Source organism: Arachis stenosperma, chromosome 8 (assembly GCF_014773155.1).
Source record: "Arachis stenosperma cultivar V10309 chromosome 8, arast.V10309.gnm1.PFL2, whole genome shotgun sequence".
Lineage (NCBI taxonomy): Eukaryota > Viridiplantae > Streptophyta > Magnoliopsida > Fabales > Fabaceae > Arachis > Arachis stenosperma.
The window spans coordinates 48,374,927-48,400,248 of NC_080384.1; the positions used below are offsets into that span (position 1 = coordinate 48,374,927).

General features: G+C 25.1%; 3 protein-coding genes across 3 annotated transcripts; 2 read left to right on the top strand and 1 right to left on the bottom strand.

Annotated features, from left to right (window-relative positions):
* Window positions 1-10,899: 10,899 nt before the first annotated feature.
* On the bottom strand, window positions 10,900-12,063 carry LOC130946098 (F-box/kelch-repeat protein At3g23880-like). Its single transcript, XM_057874777.1, has one exon. It carries the CDS (start codon window positions 12,061-12,063, stop codon window positions 10,900-10,902), a length of 1,164 nt encoding a protein of 387 aa, XP_057730760.1.
* A 3,939-nt stretch (window positions 12,064-16,002) lies between these two features.
* Window positions 16,003-21,648, top strand: LOC130946099 (probable boron transporter 7). Its single transcript, XM_057874779.1, has 12 exons — window positions 16,003-16,097; window positions 16,553-16,635; window positions 16,745-16,937; window positions 17,603-17,741; window positions 19,118-19,277; window positions 19,418-19,584; window positions 19,685-19,858; window positions 20,066-20,161; window positions 20,258-20,386; window positions 20,583-20,890; window positions 21,142-21,447; window positions 21,525-21,648. Exons 1-12 carry the CDS (start codon window positions 16,003-16,005, stop codon window positions 21,646-21,648), a joined length of 1,974 nt encoding a protein of 657 aa, XP_057730762.1.
* Window positions 21,649-22,696: 1,048 nt separating this feature from the next.
* On the top strand, window positions 22,697-23,908 carry LOC130946100 (F-box/kelch-repeat protein At3g23880-like). The gene has a single exon (XM_057874780.1). It carries the CDS (start codon window positions 22,697-22,699, stop codon window positions 23,906-23,908), a length of 1,212 nt encoding a protein of 403 aa, XP_057730763.1.
* The last annotated feature ends 1,414 nt before the right edge of the window (window positions 23,909-25,322 follow it).

Here is a 25,322-nt window from a genome sequence, read left to right on the forward strand (position 1 = left end):
CAAGGTTCATTTTTTTTTGGTGACTTGATTCAAGGTTCATTTAGATAAGTTCTTAATTTTTTTTTAATTACTTTTAAGTTTTAACTAAGTTGATTCGTTTTTATTAGGAGGGTCACTTTGTCATTTTAAAAAATAGAAAGATTTAGTTTAGTCTTTAATTTATGAAAAGGTATAATATTAAATTTAAGATAATTTTTAAAATTAAATTATAATTTTAAAAAAAAATTAGTTTAGTGTTTATAGAAAAATTAAAAAAATTTATTTTTCTCATAATAAAAATTTTTATTATTCTTTTTTAAAAATAAATACTTTTAAATTTAAATTAAATACAAAATAATTTATAAAATAAATTATTTTAATATAAATATTTATTATTTAAATTATTTAAAAATAATTAATTAAACTGATTATTTAAATTAGATCTTAATCTTTGATGTTTTAATTTTTTCGCTTTCTCATTCTCATTGTCATTTTTTTTAATGATAAAAAATTTTTAGCTCACATTTTTTTATTACGGATAAGGACGGTGTGCAATTCAACTATACTTGGCCATGTGATGTATAATTAGACTATTTTATTACTTTATACAAAGATTTAAAAAAATATTAAATCAGATTATTCATATTTTTTATTGTGATTTTTTTATTTTAAAGTTCGAAAATCGTATGGTACTCCAATTTTTATTGTTAAAATTAGGTCTTATTTTTTCATTTTAACGTATTTGTACTTGTATTTAAAGTTTTCAAGAAATAAAAATGCTTTTAAAAATATTTAACGCAAAACTTTTTTAAATTTATCTTATATTATTAAAAAAATTATAATATAATCTTTTATATTAATGTTTAAATTTAATTTTTATATTTATATTATTATGATTATTTTATTTTAAAAAATACCTTATCAAACATAATTATAATACTTGTATTTAGTAAAAATTATTTTTAATTTCATTCTACAAATGTAGGTGACATAGGTTTTATACATCTGTCACCTTTCAATAAAAGCCAACTTAAATACCTTTCAAATAAATTATTACTAATTCATGCTTCTAAGCTTATCAAACTGCTACCCTAGAAATATACTATAACCTGAATATGCTTAATTTGTAAACAGGAACAAATCATAGGGTTAAAAAAACATACATAAATTCAATTATTTTATTTATTCATTAAAACGGCAAGTTATGGAATTTAAGAATAAATTACAATTCAACCATAGTATAATATAAAAAATGAAAAATTAATGTTAGGATAAACATGAAACCAACTTTCTATGATAAAAAAAAATACCTCTCATATGCAAACTTAGATAAGGGATAAATTGACAAACACCCACCTGAAACATCCATCATAGGATAAATTATTTTTTTCTTTATAAAAATTATACGCAGACAATTTGTCTCGGTTGAATTTATCATATGCCAAAAGAATATTATTTTTTAAGATGTACAAATTAAGGATGCTATTTAGATGTCTAGCAAAATTATTCCATCACCAAATGAGATTATGAACAGTATAGTTTAGGACTTTCCAACTCCGTACTCCTTCATTATTCAAATAGTACAAGCAGTTATGTTATCATAAGCAGGTTGAAAATTCCTAGAAAGAAAATTTTTGAAAATTTAGGGTTTGATTGAATAGGTTTATAAGTGATTTTTTTTAATTTTTAATTTATAAAAAAGTATAACATTAATGTCTGGTATAATTTTTAAAATAAAATTATAACTTTTTAAAAAATTATTTTGGTGTTTAAGAAAAAACTAAAAAAAATGATTTTTTTATAATAAAAAGTGTTTTATTATTTTTTCTTAAAATAAATATTTTTAGAATTAAAAAATTAAATATAAAATAATTTATTTATAAACTATTTTTAATATAAATATTTATTATTTAAACTATTTTTTTAAAAATAACTTAATTAAATTTTTTACCCAAATTCAATCCTAAAGAAAGATACAAATGATAGGATGATGAGTACCATTGTTTTTAGGTAGGCATTATGGATCAAAGTACTCGAATGGTCTAAATGGGTCATCATGGTCCCATTATTGCTAGGATCATGCGCTATCCATTAAGAATGTTATTCATATATGTACCGCGCTATAACACTATAGTTGGGTTAGTAAAATTTTTACTTTTTAAAAATAATTTATAAAAATTATCTTTTAAAAAATGAGTTTTTAAAACTGTAGTATTTACATTTGATAAAATTAAATTAAAAATAATTTTTAATAAGTATGAATACTATAATTATATTTGATAAAATAGTTTTTAAAATTTATAAAAATTATAATAAATATGTTTATAATTATAACAAAAAATAATTTTTTTAATTTTTTAAAATTTTATATAATATTTTAAAATAAAATAATTTAAAATAAAAATTTATTTATATATTGATTTATCTTTACAAATCACAAGAAATAAGACACATATCTCAAATAAATTATTTTTATGATTATATATATATATATATATATATATATATATATATATATTGTTATTATAATTTTGACTAATATTCATGCAAAAAAATTTTTTGATTGGTTTTCATAAACCAAGTCAATCTTTTCACATTTTAAAGAACAGATAAAAAACAAATAACATCATAGATCTACTGAAAAAATACAAAAATAACGCAAAAAAAAATATAAATAGATAGAAGTTCATACCTAATATGTGATAGAGATGTATTTGTGTTAAAATTTGTGAAGATTAGGTTAAAAAATAAAAAATATATAAAACTGTGTTAGAATTTATGAAGGTTAGGATGAGAAGTTAGAAATATACTAGAATTTCAATGGCAATATAGTAATGAAAAATATATTAAAAAATAAATAAAATTTAATAAGTACAAGCCAATTTTAAAAAGCTGGTGCTTTCAAAAGCACCCTTAATTCTTAAAAACTGTAAATACAAATATTTAAACTTTTTAATTTAACAAATACAAAATGAGATATTTCAAGTACCTCTTAAAATAATTTACCAAATCAAACTTATCTATAATATAAAAACAGTTATTACCATTTAATACGATGAGAAGTGCATTTTTGTTTTTAACTTAACTAAACTTATTAAAAATATTAATTAAAATATCACTCTATCCTTAGTCATAACCATTCAATATGTATTATATATCATAAAGAAATTATATTCTACTTCAATTTAGAATCCAAAATTATCTTACTAAATTAGAGGTTAGAGTACGTACTCAAGTTCATGAAAACAGTATATTGGATTTTATCTTAGTAAGATAGGCTTCACATGAAAGATCATTTGTATTTGAAAAGTATTAACTTTCAAAATTTAGAATAATTATAATAAATATAAATAATAAAATTTAATATCAAAATAAAATCATAATAATTAATTAAAAATAAATATAGATATTTATTAATATATAAAATTATATTAAATTTTTTAATTTTAATAAATATAAATTAATTTTTAAAATACGTTCTTAAATATTTTTCAAAATATTCTACAAATATAAATACATAAATTTTTTTACCAAGCACTAATTAAAATATTTACAATTTTGACAAATATATATACTATAAATTTTATAAAATTATCTTTTAAAAATTAATTTTTATAAACTACTTAACTATATTGCCTATGTAGCTTTTTTTATATAGAGATGTATAATTGGACCATCCCATTATTTTGCACGAAAAATTTCAAAAATAAAAATAAAAAAAATTAAAAAATTTATTTTTTTGTATTTTTTTTTATTTCAAAGTATAAAAATTGTATAGTCTGATTTTTCTTCCTAAAACTATCAAAAACTTAGAGGTCTAATTTTTAGATTTTAAATCAAATAGTACTATTGCGAGTCGAAATCTACCGAACCAAATCTAAATACTTTTTCAGTAAAACTATTACCAATCATGTCTTAATATGTCCACTTTTAACCTATCATGAATATTGTGAATTTGCAAAGAGGAACAACAATCATAGGTTAAAAAAGCATACATAAATTGAATTATTTTATTTAATAATTAGAACAGCAAGTTATGGAATCTAAGAACAAATTGCAATTTAACCATAATATAATATAAAAAACCAAAAATTAATATTAGGGTAAACATAAACCAAACTTTCATAACAAACATGAAAATACCTCCCAAAAAGTTTAATATTATAAAAATATTTATAATAAAATAATAATTTAAATACAAAATACTAAAACAAATAAATTTAAATATATAGAATAAAATCGTAAAACAAATCCAAATAAATAAATGTACATTAAATTAATATTAAATTTTTTAGATTTTATTTTATTCATCTATTATATGTAAATATTTATATTTATAAATAATAATTAATTATCCATTATCGACTTTTAATTCATTAACATAGTACATGATAAATTTATTATCCTCTTCAAGAGTATTCTCACTTTTAATTCTAGCCAAATATTCAATCACATTTAAAATAGATTAAAACAAAGATTATTTGTTGTCAATAAAAATTTGTTAAGAAAAAATACAAACGAAATTATCAATGAATTAAATAAATTTATCATTGAATATTTTTTTAAATAACAAATTTACCAACTAAATAGGTGTAATTCAACTCAAAATCATTGAGAGTGTCAAAACTCACAAAGCTAAATCTATATTGTAGAATAGTTGACGATCCCACCATAATCAATAATTAAAAAGAATAACTTAAAATTTAAAAAATAACAATTTAAGCTAAACAATCTAAGCAAATAACTTGAAATTAAAAAATAATAGCAAATAATAATTTATAATTTATAAATAAAATTTTAAAAAATTCTAGTGAACAACCTAAGCAAATAATTTATAATTTTTAAAAATTTATATTAACGACACCTAAGCAAATAATTAGTTCAACAATATTAAAAACTAAATATCTAACAATCTAAGAAAGGGTATTAAAATTTAAAAAAGTAACAATATAAGCAAATAATAAGTTATAATTTATAAATAAAATTTAAAAAATTTATAGAGACGACACCTAAATAAATAATTAGTTTAACAATTTTAAAAATTAAATACCCAAAAAATGTATTTAAAATTTCAAAAGGTAACAACCTAAACAAATAATAAGTTATAATTTATAAATAAAATTTTAAAAATTTTTAGTAATGACACCTAAGTAAATAAATTTTCAAACTCAATGTATGAACACCATATCAGCATAAGAGCTCACTATTTATATTTCTATTAAAAACTAAATATCCAAAAACGTATGTAAAAATTCAAAAAGTAACAACCTAAATAAATAATAAGATATAATTTATAAATAAAATTTTAAAAATTTCTAGTGACAACACCTAAACAAATAAATTTTTAAACTCAATGTATTAGCGTCACATTAGCATAATTATATTACTATAAAGATAATTATTTAACAAAAGTAATAAACATTATTATTTTTGGATGCATTTTGGATGTGTTAAAAATGATTTAGTGAGCAATATTGTAATTTTGGATGTGTTAAAAAAATTATGTTAAGAAAATATAAGCACTAATTTTGGATGCCTATCAACAATATTTTATGTGTTATCTTATTATTTTTTATGTGTTAAAAAATTATTTGTATTAAAAAAATATAAACACAAACTTAAATAAATTTTGGATGTGTACCAAAATATTTTGTGTTAAAAAATTAAAATAATATAATATTAAATTTAAAGACCGAATGAAAAATAATATTTAAAGAAAATAATACTATCAAAAATAATTTTTTTCGATTCTAAATGTGGTATATAATTATTTAATAAGTGTAGTAAACACAATTACTTTTGGATGAATTTTGGATGTGTTAAAAAATTATTTAGTGAGTAATTTTATAATTTTAGATGTGTTAAAAAATAATTTATGTTAAAAAATATTAGTACAAATTTTAAATGTGTATCAAAAATATTTTTCGTATTATCTTATTATTTTAGATGTGTTAAAAAATCATTTGTATTAAAAAAAATATAAACACAAATTTTAAATGTGTACCAAAATATTATGTGTGTTATTTTATTATTTTAAATGTGTTATGAATATATATAAAATAATAAATAATTAATTTGATTATTAATTATTATAATGATATTTTTTTTGCTCAAGAATAAAATTAACATTTACTAGTAAAGAAAGATACACGGCGATCAAAAAGAAAAAAGGTTGAAAATTGAAATAAAGAGGCTGAAAAGAGCTCACCGTAAATAAGAAATAAAAATAATAAATGAAAAAAATGCTACTTAAATTAAAAGAAGGTTTAATTATTTTATTAGTCTTTATAATTTTGTGAAATTTTTAATTAGGTTTCTGTATTTTTTTTTTAATTGTGTCTTTGTACCAAATTTTTTTTAACTGGGTCTTTACATTTTTTTCTTTTATTTTGATCTCTGCACTAATTTTTTTTAAATTGGATCCTATAAAATTAAGCTAATTACTATCAAGAGATACTTAATTGAAAAAAAAATAGTACAGGAATCTAATTAATAGAAAAAAATATATAAGGACCAAATTAAAAATTTTGTAAAATTATAAGAATCAACAGAGTAATTAAATCTTAAAAGAATAATTTTGTTAGACAATCAATAGGGGTCTAGTTAATAATAAGTTAACAAGCATTTTTGTAATGTATTTTATACTAATTAATTGTTATTAATTAATTATTATTAATTATGAATTTGAATCTCTAAATTTTAAATTTTATTTTAGAAGTAAAATATAATTTTTTATCATTTATTTTATAGGTAAAATAAAAAAAATATAAAAAATTATTTAAGAGTGAAAAATTATATTTTATTTTTAAAATAAAAATTTAAAATTTAAAAAATATAAATTTACTAATTATAATTTTTAAGGTTCACTAATTAAAAGTTATTTACAATTTTTTTTTAATGAACATACAAGTTCATATTCTTTACCATAAAAAAATAAAAATTGAAAGGAAAGTGACGTAGAGAAAGTTTGAGAGAGAAAGAGACCAAAGAGATTAGAAAGAAGAGTGACGTATCCAAAGATGAAAGGGATCAGTAAGTGTGTGATAGTGGTGCATAAGAGAGAAAATAAAAAGCAACTTCTTATTGAAAAGTAACTTTCATAGGGTTTTGGTAAGTTAGTAAATTTTGTGATTTATAATTATTAATTAATTATTATTAATATTTTTAATAATATAAAATTGTATTTAATAGTGTAGAATTATTTATTTTTTTGTTAATTAAGTGTTGGTTAAATTTAAATAAAATTATTTACCTCTAGATTGTTCTTTTTAAAAAATCGGTACATTGGAAGTGGATATAAATTTTACAGTGATGAGTATAATAATATAAAATTTAAATTAACTAAAAATTATAATAATTTCTTAAAAATAGGAGACATAATTAATTAAAAAATTAAAATAATATAATATTAAATTTAAAAGTTAAATGAAGGATAACATTTAAAGGATGAGCAGTATTTTTTTTAAAATACTTGATTCTTTTTTTTTTATTTTTTAAATTTAAAATTATCAAAATTATATATAGGTTTTTATTATATTAATAGAGAGAATTTTAATTTACAAAAATGAGAGAGTTTACACACCATTCCTTTTTATTTCAGAATATAATTGGAATACTTAATAAAGCTAATATATTTATTAAACTTGCTCAAATTTAACTTTCGTTGTTATAGTTAGCTATATTATATATCTAGTATTTGAATTAGATATATGTCTCTTTCTTTTATAGTAGTCCGATTTATTTGGTAGAGAGTATGTCGTAGTCAATTTTTAAATTTCTATTGAATTTATTTTTTAATTTTTTTTAAATTATAAAAGTCTGATAATCTTATTTCAAATTCTGAGATATATGTATCATATGCAAAATACAGATAAAATATCCAATAAATATTACCTCTATACTAATTTTTATTTATATTATACGATTTACACATATTGATAATTATTGTTATAATTAAAATGAAAAAAGGTTTTTTGAATAAAAAAAAGTAATATTAATAAATTATGTATCAAATTTCATAAAAAGTAATATATTTTAAAAAAAAGTTCTGTTTTGACTTTCCATTATTGCATTTGTCAATCAAAGTGTTATTACTTTTCAATAAAAAAAAATATAGGTAAAATATAATTAAATAGAGCTATTTTGAGGTTTCCTTTAAAACGAGGCATGAAAATGAGCCATTGTGAAAAAGTTTAACGAGTTACAAAAAAAATTTTGAACTTATATTAATCATGAGTTGAGAACGGAAATTGAATTTTATAAAATCAAATTTTCTATTATTCCTCATTCCTCAGTAGCTCAATGGTACAACGGTCAGTTAATTGGTCGTAGGTTCTAATCTTATTTGATATTATATTAAACTTTTAAATTTTAATAAGTATAAAATAATTTTAAAAAATTTTACTTTAAGTACTTTTAAAAGTATTTGCTTTTCTATAAGTATAAATACATAATTTATCAAACACAAAACTAAAAGTTTATATTTTTAAAAAGTATTAGTATGTTTTCAAAAAAATTTTCAAATTATTTTTAATTTCATATTACAGTAAAAATGGTATTTTTTAGATTTATGGACGATAAGAATATTAATCACAAATATAACACTATTTAATTTAGAGGGTAAAAATCAAATTTTCTATTTTTGGGAAGCAAAATCGGAATTTGTAGAGACAAATATATTTTTAAATTTTGGAGGTTTTAATTTCTTATTTTTATATCACCAGTACAAAATGAGCAATTAAAATTTAACTTTATGTACATTAGGAGAAGCCAAATCTTTGAAGAGCAGGAGATTGGTTCTTCAGTTTTTATTTTTTTTTTCACAATATCTCTTAATTCAACTAATGTTTTGTTATATATACAAGGTTAAATTTAAACTTCTACTAATTAGTTCGTTCTTAAGCCCTTTGTCCTTAGCTTTCATCCCAAACGAGCCTCAAAAGAGCTGACAACTAACAACTTAATAAAGAAGTCCATCTCACTAGAACGCGTGACTGACTTATCATAATTATTATGTGTTTATTTAAGTGTTATTAAATTATTAAAAAAATTAATAAAAAACAATTTTTTAAGTGTATTTAACAGAATAAATGTTCAGATTGATTCCTGAAAGATCACATGATCTCTAAATTAGTTTTCTCATTGACGACGTTAATAAAAACCAACTTGGTCGTTAAGTTACATAAGCGAAATTAAATTAAATTAAAAATTGAAAAAAAAACTTTAAAAAATTGGAAAATTTTCGCACTTCCAATCGAAAAACAAAATTGAAGGATGGTTGTTTACTCTCCCGGCGACCCTTTCATTTGAGCTATTACATCTATAGTATCCTCTCGAGTAAGGGGAGCCTTTAATTTTCTGATTGTACTTCCTCCATACCTATGAATCTGAAGATGGTGGAGTGTTGTTTTTTTCTTTTAGCCTTGACTCTTCTCCCTCCTTTATTCTGATATGTACCACCCTTTTTTCTAAGCTTTACTTCCTTTAATTCACCACCAATCATTATAGAAAACCGTACAACTTCGTTCTATGGTAAAATATTTTATGAAGCATTCTATCAAACATCTTATATGCATCAGGCTTAATCCATTAGATCTTATCTTATGGTAAAATTTCAAGACTTCAGGCAGAGAAGAGTTTCTTGATATTCTTTGAGCATGGTGTGATAAAGTACATTGAACTTGTCGTAGTCGTCGACGATATCAAAGACATACGAGACTTCAAATATGCTTTCGAACCTGCAGAACAAGTACTAATGGTAGAAGTCGTTCATAATGACAAGGGAAAAGAATTGACAGAACTCGGTGAGAGAGTTGCAGATTTCTAAGAGTCGAAGAAATCGCCTAGCCACCGACAATGGAAAAAACAAGCATTGGAATAAATGGCGTGAAGTGCAGTACGATATTCGGGGAGACAAAATGGAATCTTGAACGCTGCGGTGATGAAGGCCAACAATACGGCGCTGTGGTGGCTACGGAATTTCAGAGAAGAACACATCCATGGCTATTTAGGCAAGAGTTCAACAAAGGAAAGATGGCTAATGGGTGAGGGTTTTGGGCGGGTGGGTCGAGTTTAAATCTTTATTGGGCTAGCCCGTAAAAAAATGTTTTATTAACTCCATCATTAAAGAAGATAATGGAAGAATTAATATGACTAATTTAAAATTTTTTAAGGATAAATTTAATTAAAAAAATTTTTTAAAGATTAATTTAAAAATTATATAATTTTTTAGGGACGAATTTAATTATTTACTTGTATTTAATAAAATAAAAAATAAAATATTTAAAAATATTTAAAAAACTAAAAAATTTAAAAGTTATAATTTATATTTTTTAAAAGATTTTTTATCTAAAAAAATATATTTTTAGCATCATAAAAAAATTATTTATATTATTATACTCGATCATAATATTAAATAAAAATATATATGAAATATTTAAATATAAAATTATTTTTATAATTTTTTAAAAGATGAATCAAAAGTCTTTAGCCGTATATATCAATTATCAAACAAAAACCCTAAGTATGTGTATGTGTGCCGCTCCTATCTTCTCCTGTTTATTCATATTCAATCACTAAAACTATTATCGATCCATGACTTAATTTGTCCACCTTTTTAGCTTATCAAACTACCATAGAAATACACGGTAACATGTTGTGAATTTGCAAAGAGGAACAATCAGAGTTAAAAAAGTATATATAAATTAATTTTTTTTGTTTTTCATGGTATCCCTCAATAAAAATTAATCGGTTCTATTTAAAAGTCTGTAGTTGGCCAATGAATTGCTGCATGCATAAGACGAAATTTTAAACCCCTATAGTTAGTTAAATTTATTTTATTTAATAATTAAAACACAAACTATGGAATCCAAAAATAAATTACAATTCAACCATAATATAATATGAAACCAAATATTAATCTTAGGGTAAACATGAAACTATACTTTCATGATAAACATGAAAATACTTCTCATATACGGATGTAGACAAGGGACAAATTGTTGAACGGTCACGTGAGCCTTCAACTTCAACCATAGGATGAACTACTTCTCCTTTACGAAAATTATATACAAGCAAATTGCTCCAGTGGAATTTACCATACGCCAAAAGAATTTCATCTTCTGAGATGTACAAGGGTTCTAGCCAAATGTCTGATCGGAATATTGCATCGCCGAATGGAATCGTAAACAATACAGTCCAAGATTTTTCAACTCCATACTCCTTCATTATCCAAATAGTGCAAGCAGTGTTGATATCACAGGCAGGTTGAAAACTCATAGAAAGGAAGTTCTTGAGGACTTGCATGGAAGGGGCATAGTAACAGGAGCCAGTGTGAGTGTGATTGTTTCTAGGTAGGCATAATCGACCAAAGGACTCTGTTTCCAAGTCAAACGTAAGAATGAACCACTCATCATCCTTATCAGGAACATGCGCCATCCAATTGAGAGTGCCACTAACAAATGTGCCGCTATAACAAGATGTAAAATATGGAAACATGGGATGATCAACCGTTTTCCAAGAAGGATTTGGATCGAAGGTGCAAACTTTAGCTCTATATCTATACAGACCCGCAGCTACAGTAGATGACTTAGAACCCGTAACAAACTTATACTTGTCACGTAGGGCATCATACCCTAAGCCACAAAATACAGGTTGTAGATAATCGCCGCCGGGGTACTCGAATGGAACGTTTAGGGATACGGAACGAGTACAAGGATTGAACAACGTCAGAGTTCTATAGGGAAAACCTTCACACAAGCAAAGCAACCCGTTGCAAGATCCCTTAATGGTTTTATATTTAATATGAAGTGGCTCGATTCTAGTTGGTTGAAGCTGATTATAAAGAAGAGATGATACAGAGCAATGCATGATGTCAAGCCCCTCAGATTCCAAACTACAATACACTAATCGAGGTTGAGTTGAGCGTTGATGGTGGTGCATGATGAATTCATGGCTGGAGATGAAGGAGTTCCATGAACGGCAGACAGTCTTCAGCTGCAGGAGGAGCTTCACTGGAAGCCTCAGCAAGATTTCCCTAAACAGGTCTCCCGGAAGATTGCATAAATCGTATTCATGGTTTCTCATTCTCATTGGAGAATTAGGATTAGGATTTGGGTTTTTGTTTGTTCAATGTGATGGAATATCAATAAATAGGAGAAGGTAGGACGCGCCACACATACACACTTTTTTTTTTGTTGAATTTTTAAGAAAATTTTTTAAAGTGAATTTATTTAAAAAAAGTTTAACAAATAAAAATAATTTTATATTTATATATCTGATATAAAAATATTTTCTATTTAGTAATTATGTTTATTTATTATGTCAAAAATATTTTTTAGATATAATTTTATAAAAAATATAAATTATGGTTTTTCAATTTTTTATTTTTATTTTTTCGCATTTTTTATTTTTAAAATTTTGTTTTAAATTTTTTTTTAACAATTTCATAACACCTAAACAAATTAAACACATAGTAGATTTAATGGTTCAATAACGTTTGGACTATTAAATGATTTTAATAATAAAATATATTTTTAAGTTTTTTATAATTATTAAATAACTTTTATTTAATTTTATTTGCAAATTAATTTTTTATCTATTATTTAATTTTAAAATTTATATTTTATTTTATAAATTATTATTTTATTTTTCATCTATCTTATCTTTAAAATTTTATCTTTAATTTTTTTAATTTTATTTTGATTTAGATACCCTAATCTTATCTTTTTCAATACTAAGATTAATAATTGGTGCATATAAAAAATAAATTTTAAAATTAAATAAAAGATGAATAATTACTTTGTAAATAAAATTGAATAAAGACTATTTGTAAATTATTATTTTATCATTCATTTATCTAATATTTAAAATTTTATCTTCAACTTTTTTATTTTATTTTTATTTAAATGTCCTAATCTTATCTTTAATCATTCTAATTTTTATATTTTAAATCAAACATTGCCACAACTAAAAAATTTACCAAACCAAATTTAAATACTTTTTCAATAAAAGTATTACGATCCATGCCTTAATTTGTCCACTTTTGAGCTTATCAAATTTCAGTAAAAATATACTATAATATAATGTTGTGAATTTTGCAAAGAGGAACAATCATAGGATAAAAAAGCATACATAAATTAAATTATTTTATTTAATAATTAGAACGGCAACTATGGAGTCAATATAATATGGAAAACTAAAAATTAATCTTAGGATAGAGATAAAACCAAACTTTTATGATAACTTAGACAAGAAAAAAATTGACAAAGTGTCACGTGAGTTATTAACCACAGGATAAACAAATGTCTGGCAGAATTATTCTTCCCCAAATGGGATTGTAAACAATATAAGTCCAATTGAGAGCGCCGCCCACAAATGTGCCGCTATGACACCATGTATAATATGAAAACACGGGATGATCAACTGTTTTCCAAGAAGGATTTGCATCGAAGGTTAGGGTTTGAGTTTCATTGGTTCAATGTGATGGAATATGAATAATAGGAGAAGAAAGGAAGCGGCACACACACACAATTAGGTTTTTGTTTCATATAAAGGGTTTGTTCAGGTGAATTTTTACGAAAATTTAGTGATGGTTTTTAAAAGATTTTTTTAAAATTAAAAATAATTTTTTGTTGAAATATTTTATATAAAAATATTTTTTATTTAATAAAAATATTTTTAAAGGAGGGATATATATCTATGCATTTGTTTTAACAGGAAAAGACAAAACACCAAGAATAAAACATAAAGAATAAAGACACAAAATTTTGTGTTCTTGGATCTTATTTGGTAATAAACTAGAACAAATTATGAAAATATAATTTATTCTCATTTTTTTCATTCAAAAAATTTGAAACGAAAAATATAATAATAAAAAATTAACAAGAATAATAAAAGAAAAAATGAAAAATAAGTTGTGTCTTAGTGTCTTCATATTTTTTCTGTGAGAATTAACACAAAATACACTAATTCAATATTATATCTTCTCTGTCAAATACAATTTTATATTTCTGTGTTCTTGTTCAAATATTTTGTCTCGATAAACAAACAACCGTACTTCTAATTTGATTTGTAGTAGAAAAAGAAATCACAAACTTTACAAATTACAACTAGGATGTGAGTTGTGAATTGTTCCCAATGGAGAGAGGTCAGCATTGATAAATTTGCACTTCCTATATATGTTAAGCTTTGAACTTTTTTAACGCACCAAATTCAATTTTAAAGATCCTTCTCCTTCATAGAAGATGAGAAGTTCACTTTAGTCTTCTTTAATTTGGACAGGGTAATGTCGTTATTTATTTAGTGATAATTTTTTTTATTTAAATAAGTTAAATAAAAAAAAATTGTTTAAATAGAGGGATAGTTTCGTTTAAGATTATTTTTAAACTCTTCATAAGAGAAAAAAGTTTTATTTGATGAAGTTGTAATCTCATCACCATTTTTTTATGGTGTTTGCTACCATGTTTACATCTCTCATAATCAAACAAAAGTTAACAAGCCAATTTCAATGCATGATATTCTTTATTTTGAGCACCAACGAGTCAATAAACTCAAAATCATCTTAGTGATTAGTAACAAAATTAAACACTTCCACACAATTCGTTTTACAAATAACATCTCGTTGATCCACTTTTCAGGTTAAGAGATATTCTCTCTAAATAGCAAACAATTTTTTCTTGAAAAATACTATTATTATTCTCAATCATTCCCAAACACCCGCTTTACTAACTCTCATTACAATCTATAATAACGTAAGCAAAATCAACACTATCACCAAAAACAGGATAATTAACATCACAATTAATCTTAAAAGTACCAATTGATGTGGATTCCAAGAACCACTTAGAATAAAGTGGAGGGATATACGTTGTAATTCAAAAATACTCTTAAACTCCTTTTCTGAAACTAACGCCAAACAAATCGCTTTTTTCAAAGGCCAAGTCTCATGAAGATTAAAGATGTTATTATTCCTTACTTGCCATATTCACCAAGGTCCCGAAAAGAACCTGAATGGATGCTCTTTGCTATGATACAAGAACCAGTTCTTCAAATTCAGAGGATGACAAGAAATATCCAACTTATACCATACAAGCCGAGTTTTTAGACAATCCAAAATACAATGTAAAACTGATTTCTGACTAGAAAGGCATCTTAAACACCTATTCGATGACGACATCCCTTTTCTGAAACGAAAACTTGCGATAAAACAAGCATCCGTAAAACACAACCAAGCCAAACACTTGTATTTTTCCAAAATAAGTTGGCGCCAAAGCTAAAACCAATTCTTCTGCTCCTCCCAATCAAACAGCGGCTTACACAACCACAAGTAATCGTTGCGTGAGTCATAGACTTTGGCAACAGACCCAAACCAATATTAAACTTTAGTGATAATTTAAAAATAAAAAATATATATTCAACTTTTCAAAATATATTAATTAACTTACATTCAATAAAAGTTGTACAGTAAGTAGTATTACTTAATTAGTAATACTAAGTTTGAATAATATACTTATGTAGGTTAATTAATAGGTTATTATTATTGTTTTTTAAAAACGAAAGAAGGGCATTTATTGATGAGTGCTAATAATATTTCCATTCAAATCATTTCCAAAATTAATTCTAAAAATATCATCTAAAATTTAGCTGCCTATACAAAATACCCTAATTTTAAAACGTTGTTTACCAAATTTTATTGTTTTACAACTCTTACTAAAAAAAGAAAAGAAAAAGAAATTGTTACTACAACTTCTAGAGCTAATTCTCAAAAAACGTTGACCAAACAGAAAATTTCCATTTTTTCAACTCGTTTATATTTAATAATTCCAAAACATAATACTCCTCTGATGATAGGGAGAAATAATAATCTCCCAAACCCAAAATAATAATAAAAAAAGCAAGAAAAGTTAGCAGAAAAGAAAGGGACCCAACTTCCATAATTTGGGGATCCTGTGGGGGACCCACGCTTCCTGTGTTCCCATTCAAGGAAACGTTGTGATTCCCCTCATTAATTCTGGAAAAAAGAAAATGGGAGCTGCATTTCAGGGTATATCTACAGATTTCAAAGGAAGAATAAAATATTACAAACATGATTGGGTTTCTGCATTTTCTTCTGGTGCTAGGTACCAATAATTTTCCTTTTTTCTCCTCTTTTCTTCAGCCTTTTTTAACAAAATGTTGTGTACATAAATTATTCCTCTTCTTATTGTCTCAACCAGGCGTGGATATCCATTGCGATATTGCTCCTTTAGATGAATTTCGCAAACAAATCTTTCTCTTTAAAAGAATTTTTGAAGGCTTCAAATTATTCCTCTTCTTGTTTTCTTCCTTCTGGAAATTTTTGTTAAATTTCTCAAACAAAAAATACTAATGTACATAACAAATTAGTTATTATGCGTCTATGTATTTTATATGTTGGTTTATTTACTAGTTTTTTTTTCAAGTGTAGTGTGTATAAAATTTGAATAGGTTTTAGGTTTTGAATTGACCCTAATAATGACACTCAAAACATGAACATGCACATGCACTTTATGAAGAAAGTTTTAATTGATGTTTCTATATATGGTGTGTAAAACAGAATATTGGCACCAACATTCTACATATTCTTTGCGTCCGCTCTTCCTGTCATTGCTTTCGGAGAACAACTAAGCAGAGACACAGGTATTGAACAAATTAAATATTCATCTTTTTTCAATATTTTTAAGTGGTTTTTTTTTTTAAATATAAGAGATAACAATTTTTTTTTATTATTATATTTGCTACTAAACAGAGGGACGGTTGAGCGCAGTAGAAGCATTGACATCCACAGCACTATGTGGAATTATTCATTCAATATTTGGAGGACAACCTTTATTGATTTTAGGAGTTGCCGAACCAACTGTTATAATGTATAGTTATCTTTACAAATTCAGCATAAGCCTTCCTGCAATTGGCAAAGAGCTCTTTTTGCCTTGGGCTGGATGGTATGTTATCACACTTATTACTACAAATTCATTTTATAATATTTTCTTTATAATTTTTCCTCTGGTTTTTCCCTTTACTTTGTCGATTTTGTGTTAATTGGTTTAGTTTTTAAAAGAAAACATATTTTTAAATGATATTTTAAAAAAATATCTTAGAAAATAAAAGCATTTGATATTTTATTTAAATATATTTTACTAACAATTTATTTTAAGTAGAAGAAATTTTCTTAAGTAAAAGAATTTTTTAAGATATAAATTATAATTTTAAAAGTCATTTTAAATATTTATTCATTTGCCTTATTATTTTCTTTCCTTAATATAGTTTCTACGTTTTTTATAATACTATCTTCGAATGTAAAATTAGATGATATCAACGTTGGCTACTGTTATTTTTTTCTTTTAGATCACAATTTATTTTAACTTGTACTTGAGTACTTTTTGATACTAATGATCTATGCTATTATCTACCAAAAAATAAAAAATAAAAAAATCTTACTTGATAAAAACAATAGTGATATTAGTTAGAAATATAATAAAAGAGACGATTAACTATAAAAATAGAATTTTTGTTTCCATTTTTATCTTTTTATACCACTCTTTAAAATAGGATCTTATATTTTATAAGACATGTCTTTTTAACTTATATACGTCCATTTTTGTTGTAGGGTTTGTGTATGGAGTGCACTTTTCTTGATTCTACTTGCAATTTTTAATGCTTGTTCAGTTATCACAAGGTTTACAAGAGTTGCAGGCGAATTATTTGGCATGCTAATTACAGTTCTCTTTTTTCAGGAGGCTGTAAAGGTAATCCTCTTTCCACGGTGATAATCTATTTATAGGTATTAAATTAAAAAGAAAACAATAAAAACTTTATTATAAATAAAAATAAATTATAAATATATATGAAACTAAAATATTTTTATTCATTATTTTTTATAATATAAATGAAAGATAAATTATTAAAATAATATCTAAAAATTTATTTTGATTGATAAAAATAATTTTTAAAGATACAAACAACAAATAAATTTAAAAATGTGATAAAAATAATTAATAAATATTATATTTTTTATAATATTTTTTTTGTATTTATTAAATAATTTATTTCTTTAATCTAAATTTTTATGATAATATTTGAATAACTATTTAAAAATTGCACATAAAACACAGTAAAATTTGATCTTTAGAATTTTTTATTTTTCAAAGAAGAGTGGGCACATAAATTAAAAAAAAAAACTCACTTGACATCTAATTTTCAAATTGTAAGGATAAAAAAATATTAATTTTCTAATAATGCTTGAAAAAAGTCACATCAAAATTTGATTTCTAAAATTTTTTTATAAATATATATTTAATATTTAATTATTATCGAATTTTTAAATCTTTCATAAATTTATTTATCATTAGTAACTTTTGAAATTATTTTTGTCAACTATGCTAACTTTTGGATACTATTTTAATAGTTTAGCTATATATATAAAAAACACTAAAAAATATTAAGATTATTCTTATAATTGTTTTATTGATCGCATTAATTTTATTTAGTTCATTGATATATCTAAGGAAAATAATTGGAGGTTTTAAATTATTCTTTTAATTATTTTTTTAATTTTTAAATAAAAGATTATTGATTTTTTTTTTATGTTTTCAAAAGTAATATATATTGTTACAAATTTGAAAACCATAAAGATATTTAGAGGATGAATTAGAAGTCTTAATTATTATTTTATATTTAAATTCATATAATATAATTATAAAACATTTATTTTCAAGTTTTTTGTTTTAAAAGAAAAATGGTTATCTTCTATTTCACTTTTTATAATCACAAATAACAAATAATCAGATATTTTTTAATTAAAAAAAACTTTGGTATATGACAATATAATTTAATTTATAGTTGAGTCCTTATTATTGTTTACGAATTTTTTCAATTAATTACCTACAAAAATATATTTATAAACATTTAATTTCTTTTTAAGTTTTTGTAACAGCATAAATTTAATTAAATTTTAAAGTAACAACCTATTTATAAATTTGATAAAATTATAAAATTTTTTATTAATTCTCTTAAAAAATAATTTTTTTGATAAAATAAGTTTTAGAAAAAAGAATTGACACCTTAGACCGAAAAAATTATTTCAATCAGGCCAAATAAATCATTTGTTTGATTTGAACCATAGGGAGTAGTCGAGGAATTCAGGGAGCCAAAATCTGAACATGGAGAAAAAGCTGAATTCTATTGGCAATACATTAACGGATTGTTTGCAGTCATTTTCGCTTTTGGAGTGCTTCTCACTTCCATGCAGACCAGGAAAGCAAGATCATGGCTATATGGAACAGGTAATTAAATATTAATATCCAAATATATTTACCAATATGGATTAATCGAGTTATCAGTTCACTTATTGCTAAAGTAAGTGTTGGATGTTCGAATTCTGCCTCGTAAATACTGCTTATTGATGTTAGCATTGTGGGTGCAGGGTGGATGAGGAGCCTTCTTGCGGATTATGGTATTCCCTTGATGGTAGTGTTATGGACAGCAGTATCTTATGCTAAGCCAAGAGGTGTTCCTAAAGATGTTCCTAGAAGGTTGGATTCTCCACTTCCATGGGAACCTCAATCTCTCTATCATTGGACTATAGTAAAGGTATTAATTTCATGCAGACTTCTATATATTCATTTTCTCTATCCACAACCATGCATGTTTTCAACATTATTGTTCATATATATCTATGGAAAATGTTTAGGACATGGGGAAGGTGCCGATTCCTTATATATTCGCGGGGATTATTCCGGCAGTGATGATCGCGGGATTATACTTTTTCGATCATAACGTTGCTTCCCAAATGGCTCAACAACATGAGTACAATCTTCAAAAGCCATCTTCCTACCACTATGATATGCTTTTGCTTGGAATAATGGTAACTTTTTCTTAAGAGTAATTCTCTAAATCATTAGAATTTTCAGTCCAACACTTCAATCAATTCTAATAACTAAATTTGTCTCTAATCTTTTATGTATTTTGTTAAATAAATGAATTTCTGTCATTAGTTATTCAATAAAAATATAATAGTCTTAATCAATTCTGATAAAGTAAATGAAGTAACCTTAGTTTGTTTTCTTTATAGACTCTGATCTGCGGTCTCCTGGGCGTTCCTCCCTCAAACGGAGTCCTTCCGCAGTCTCCAATGCATACAAAAAGTTTGGCAGTTCTTAAGAGACAGGTATGCATCATTTTCCTTTCTTTCTTTCCACATCATCAACATCAAGACTCCTAATTTTTGTTACTCAAATATTTGTTCAACATCATCAATTTTCAGATGCTCCGAAAGAAAATGGTGAAAAGTGCCCGGGAATGCATTAGGATGAACAAGACCAATTCTGAGATATACGGAGAGATGCATGATGTTCTCAGACGAATGGATGCTGAGCCTACTGTAAGTATTATTGTTGGCTTAGGAACTATCCTTTCTAAAAGGCAGAGATTCAAATACAGTTATTTTGTATGAAATTAATAGTTTCAAATTATTACATGGTTTGTACATTTGATGAAATTGACATCTAACGATTTTAATTATCAATTTCATATAAAGATAATTTTACGCGAACTTCTAAAGGTTTTTGAATATAATGAATTTGGCACAGGCTAGAGAGTTGCAGAATTTGAGAGAAGCTGTAATGAACCCTGACAATAAGGATGGAACTTCTAAAGGTTTTGATCCTGAGAAACACATAGATGAGCACCTACCAGTCAGGGTTAAAGAGCAAAGAGTGTCCAACTTATTGCAGTCCGTTCTGATCGGCCTATCCGTTTTAGCAATCTCTGTTATCAAAAGGATACCTACCTCCGTTTTATGGGGATATTTCGCTTACATGGCAATCGATAGTTTACCCGGCAATCAATTCTGGGAAAGGATACTACTTCTCTTTGTCACTAAGAGCCGCCGTACCAGGCAAGTATATAATTTGTTACAATTTGGATCGAATCAGATAAGTTCATTCATACACTTTTTCATAAATAATGCTATACTTCCAAATCTTTTGTTAATCAAGTTTAACAAAGTTGGTCTAACATAACAAAATAAGTTATAACTAGCACTGGTTGGACTTAGTTTATAAATAGACTTGGATGTGTCGCATTATTCCTTTTTCGTAAACTCTTTTGATAATGGTTTTTTTTTTTTTTTTTTTTTTTTATGAGCAGAATTTTGGAAGGTTCTCATGCCTCATATGTGGAGACAGTACCATATAAAACGATAGTTACTTTTACAGCCTTGCAAATATTATACTTTGGAATCTGTTTTGGGTTGACATGGGTGCCAGTAGGTGGAATCTTGTTTCCACTACCATTCTTCCTTCTCATTGTTATTAGGGAACGCTTGCTTCCCAAAATGTTCAACCCGGACCATCTCAAAGAACTTGATTCCTCTGAATATGAGGAGGTTGAGGGTGCTCCGCAACTGGTAGGATCCATTGTCCTTCTTTTGTTCGATAAATTATTATCTCGTTTGTTCAGATGATGACATGCATAAAATTTGTTTGTTTGTTTCTTTTCCTGCAACATAAGGAACCTGACACCGAGGACAGCGGAGAAGAAGATGAGTTCTGTGATGCAGAGCTATTGGATGAGATGACAACACACAGGGGAGAGTTGAAACATAGAAACGTGAGCTTCGATAGAGGCCAACGCACCTCAGTTGATCATGTTTGAATCTGATGAATTTTTTCCTGCATTTTCTAAGATGCAGATAACATGATAAACATACCAGCAGGTAGAATAAGAAGGTGATCTTTTGTGGAACAAGAAAGTATTTAATCTTGAAATGCATTCAAAAAGAATGCATATCAAAATGTTTCAAATAAACTTTCCCTTAATTAGTTAGATTTGGAAAAGGGAGGAATAAAATTCCAATGGGTCAGATGGGATGTAGGGGAAACTGAAATGTATTATGGAAGAAAAAGAGAAGATATAAGAATCACTTTGAAGTTATTCTTTTATGTATTTATCCTTTTTTGGTTTACAAAAGTTATTCTTTTATTGTTTATCAGATGTATTAACACTTTTTTCTCTTATATAATACAGAGTTTGTTTTATTTCTTTTTTTCTCTTTGGAAATACATTTCCAAGTATATTTTTTTTCTCTTGGGACAATATTGTAATGAGAAATATTATTTATTTGGATAAACTATTAAAAAGCCACTCGAAAGTTTATGCTGCTAATACAAATAATTCTTAAAGCTACGAATGACAATAAGATTTTAAATAATTTAAAAATGCGACAAAAATAATTAATAAATATTATATTTTTATAAGTGACAAAAAAATTGTTATATTTAATAAATAACTTGTACATTTGATCCGAAATTTATGTGAAGACATTTGAATAATTATTTAAAAGGTATGAAAAAAAAAAACAAATTTTGATCTTTATAATATTTTTTATTTTTTTTTTAAAAAATATCATTTATAATATTTTTTTTGAAAATATAACTTAACATAAGTTATCAAATTTTAAAAAAATATTTTTTTTTATCTTTTTAGTAATATTCACAAAAGATCACATGATAACCTGAATTTTAAATTTTTTTAGAATATATTTAATATCTAATCATTTAAGATAATTATTTTTATCAAACAAAAATCCAAAGTGTGTGTATGTGTTCGACGCTCTATCTTCTCCTACTTATTGATATTCCATCACATTGAACAAACAAAAACCCAAACCCTAACCTTAATTGTCCAAGGGGAATGAGCCAGGATGCATGAATCTGATGAATGCGATCTTCCGGAAGACCTGATTTGGGAAATCTTGCTGTGGCTTCCAGGGAGGCTCCTCCTGCTGCTGAGGACCGTCTGCCGTGCATGGAATTCCTTCATCTCCAGCCATGAATTCGTCATGCACCACCATCAACGCTCAACTCAACCTCGATTAGTGTATTGTAGTTTGGAATCTGAGGGGCTTGACATCATGCAGTGCTCTGTATCATCTCTTCTTTATAATCAGCTTCAACCAACTAGAATCGAGCCACTTCATATTAAATACAAAAGCATTCAGGGATCTTGCAACGGGTTGCTTTGCTTGTGTGAAGGTCTTCCCTATAAAAATCTAACGTTGTTCAATCCTTGTACCCGTTGGGTATCCCTAATAGTTCCATTCGAGTACCCCAACGGCGATGATCGACACCCTGTATTTTGTGGCTTAGGGTATGATGCCCTACGTAATAAGTATAAGTTTGTTACGTGTTCTAAGACATCTATTACTGTCGGTGGATTGGGAAGTAGAGCTATAGTTTGCACCTTGGATGCAAATCCTTCTTGGAAAACGGTTGATCATCCAATGTTTCCATATTTTACATGGTGTCATAGCGGAACATTCGTGAACGGCACTCTCAATTGGATAGCGCATGATCCTAGTAAGAATCGGGAGGATGATGATCCATTTAGACTACTATTGGAGTATTTCATTCTTACCTTTGAGTTGGAAACGGAGTCCTTTGGTCGATTACGCCTACCTAGAAACAGCTTCTTTGGTCGATTACGCCTACCTAGAAACAATCACACTCTCTCAGGCTTCTTTGAGGACGTCCCTTCTTTGCATGTTCTCAAGAACTTTCTTTCTATATGTTTTCATCCTGCCTATGATAACACAGCTGCTTACACTATTTGGATAATGAAGGAGTATGGAGTTGAAGAATCTTGGACTATAGTGTTAAGAATCCCATTCAACGGTAGAATAATCACGCCGGGTAACTGGCTAGAACCCTTGTACATGTCAGAAGATTATATTCTTTTGGCATACGGAGAATTTTATCGGGCCAAATTGCTTGTGTATAATTTTCGTAGAAGAGAAGTAGTTCATCCTATGATTGATATCTCAAGTGACAGTTTGTCGATTTATCCTTTGTCTAAGTTTTCATATGGAAAGTTTTTTCATGTTTACCATGAAAGTTTGGTTTCATGTTTCCCCTAAGATTAATTTCTGGGATTCCATATTATATGTGTATTTTTGTACTCCATAACTTGCAGTTCTAATTATTAAATAAAATAATTTAATTTATGTATACTTTTTTAACTCTATGATTGTTGTTCCTCCTTGCAAATTCACAATATTCATGGTATGTTAGAAGTGGACAAATTAAGACATGTATTGATAATAGTTTTATTAAAAAGATTTTTAAAACCATACCACCTGCCTACGATAAAATAAGTGGGTTTTAATAAGTATAAATGTGTTTGATAAAATCAAATTATAACTATAATTGTGTTTGGTAAAAAAATTTAAAATTAAAAAAATTTATAACTGACATAAATATAAAAATAAAATTTTGACATTAATTAATATAAAAGTTTATATTAGATTTTTTAATTTTAATAAGTATAAGATAATTTTAAAAAGTTTTATCTTAAGTACTTTTAAGATTATAGAAGGCTTAAAGAAGAGAGGTTAAATCCATGACCTTCTTTTACTTTAATGAAATAAGTCTTACAAATTTTTAATTAAAATTTGTTTGAACTGTATAACAAAAATTTTATGAGACAATTTCATTTTATCTCATAAATATCAAAAAACAGAATTTAAAGTATTACATACATCAATTTCATAGAATTCACACAATTCTTTTCTCTCAAGTTCTCAACCAAATGAACCCAATGTCTATTTGGTATTTACACACTTATTGTAACGCTATATTAGCTGCATTTGTTTACTAGTACAGTAGTACCAAATACTAAAACAGTTACATAGAAACATAAAATTATATTTGATAAATAAAACTTAAATAAAAATATTTTATCTAAAAATATTGAATTAGTATATTTTATATTTTCTTATGTCTTTATAAAAAGGATATAGACACCAATAAAAAATATAATTTATTATTTTTATTTTTTATTATTTTTATTAAATATTTATAATTATATTATTATAATTTTTATTTTTTTTATGAGAAAAAAATAAAATTTTATAATTTATTTTAATTTATTATAAATAAAATATAAAAATATTATTTTTTATTTTTCTATTTTTGTATCGTTTTTTTATTATTTTATCTTCTCCAATTCTCGTAACCAAATCCAGTCTATTAGATCCAACTGTATAGGATTTAACTTTGCAACGTCAACGTAGGTAGTCTAGGTTTGAATTTTAATCTTCATATTAGATAATAGATTTCTATGTGTGTGTGTTGCACATTTTTTTTGGGATATGAAAAATATGTGTATTGTGTATTATTGTGAAAAATGTAGGTATTAGACATGAATATGGAAACTGTTTTTTTCTAAAATAGGGATGAAGAAATTGGACCAAGCTTACTAATCGGACAGTCTGATTAGTGTGAAAGAGAAAATTTAAATTTTGGTGAAAGTAATAGGTCCTCCAATATGTG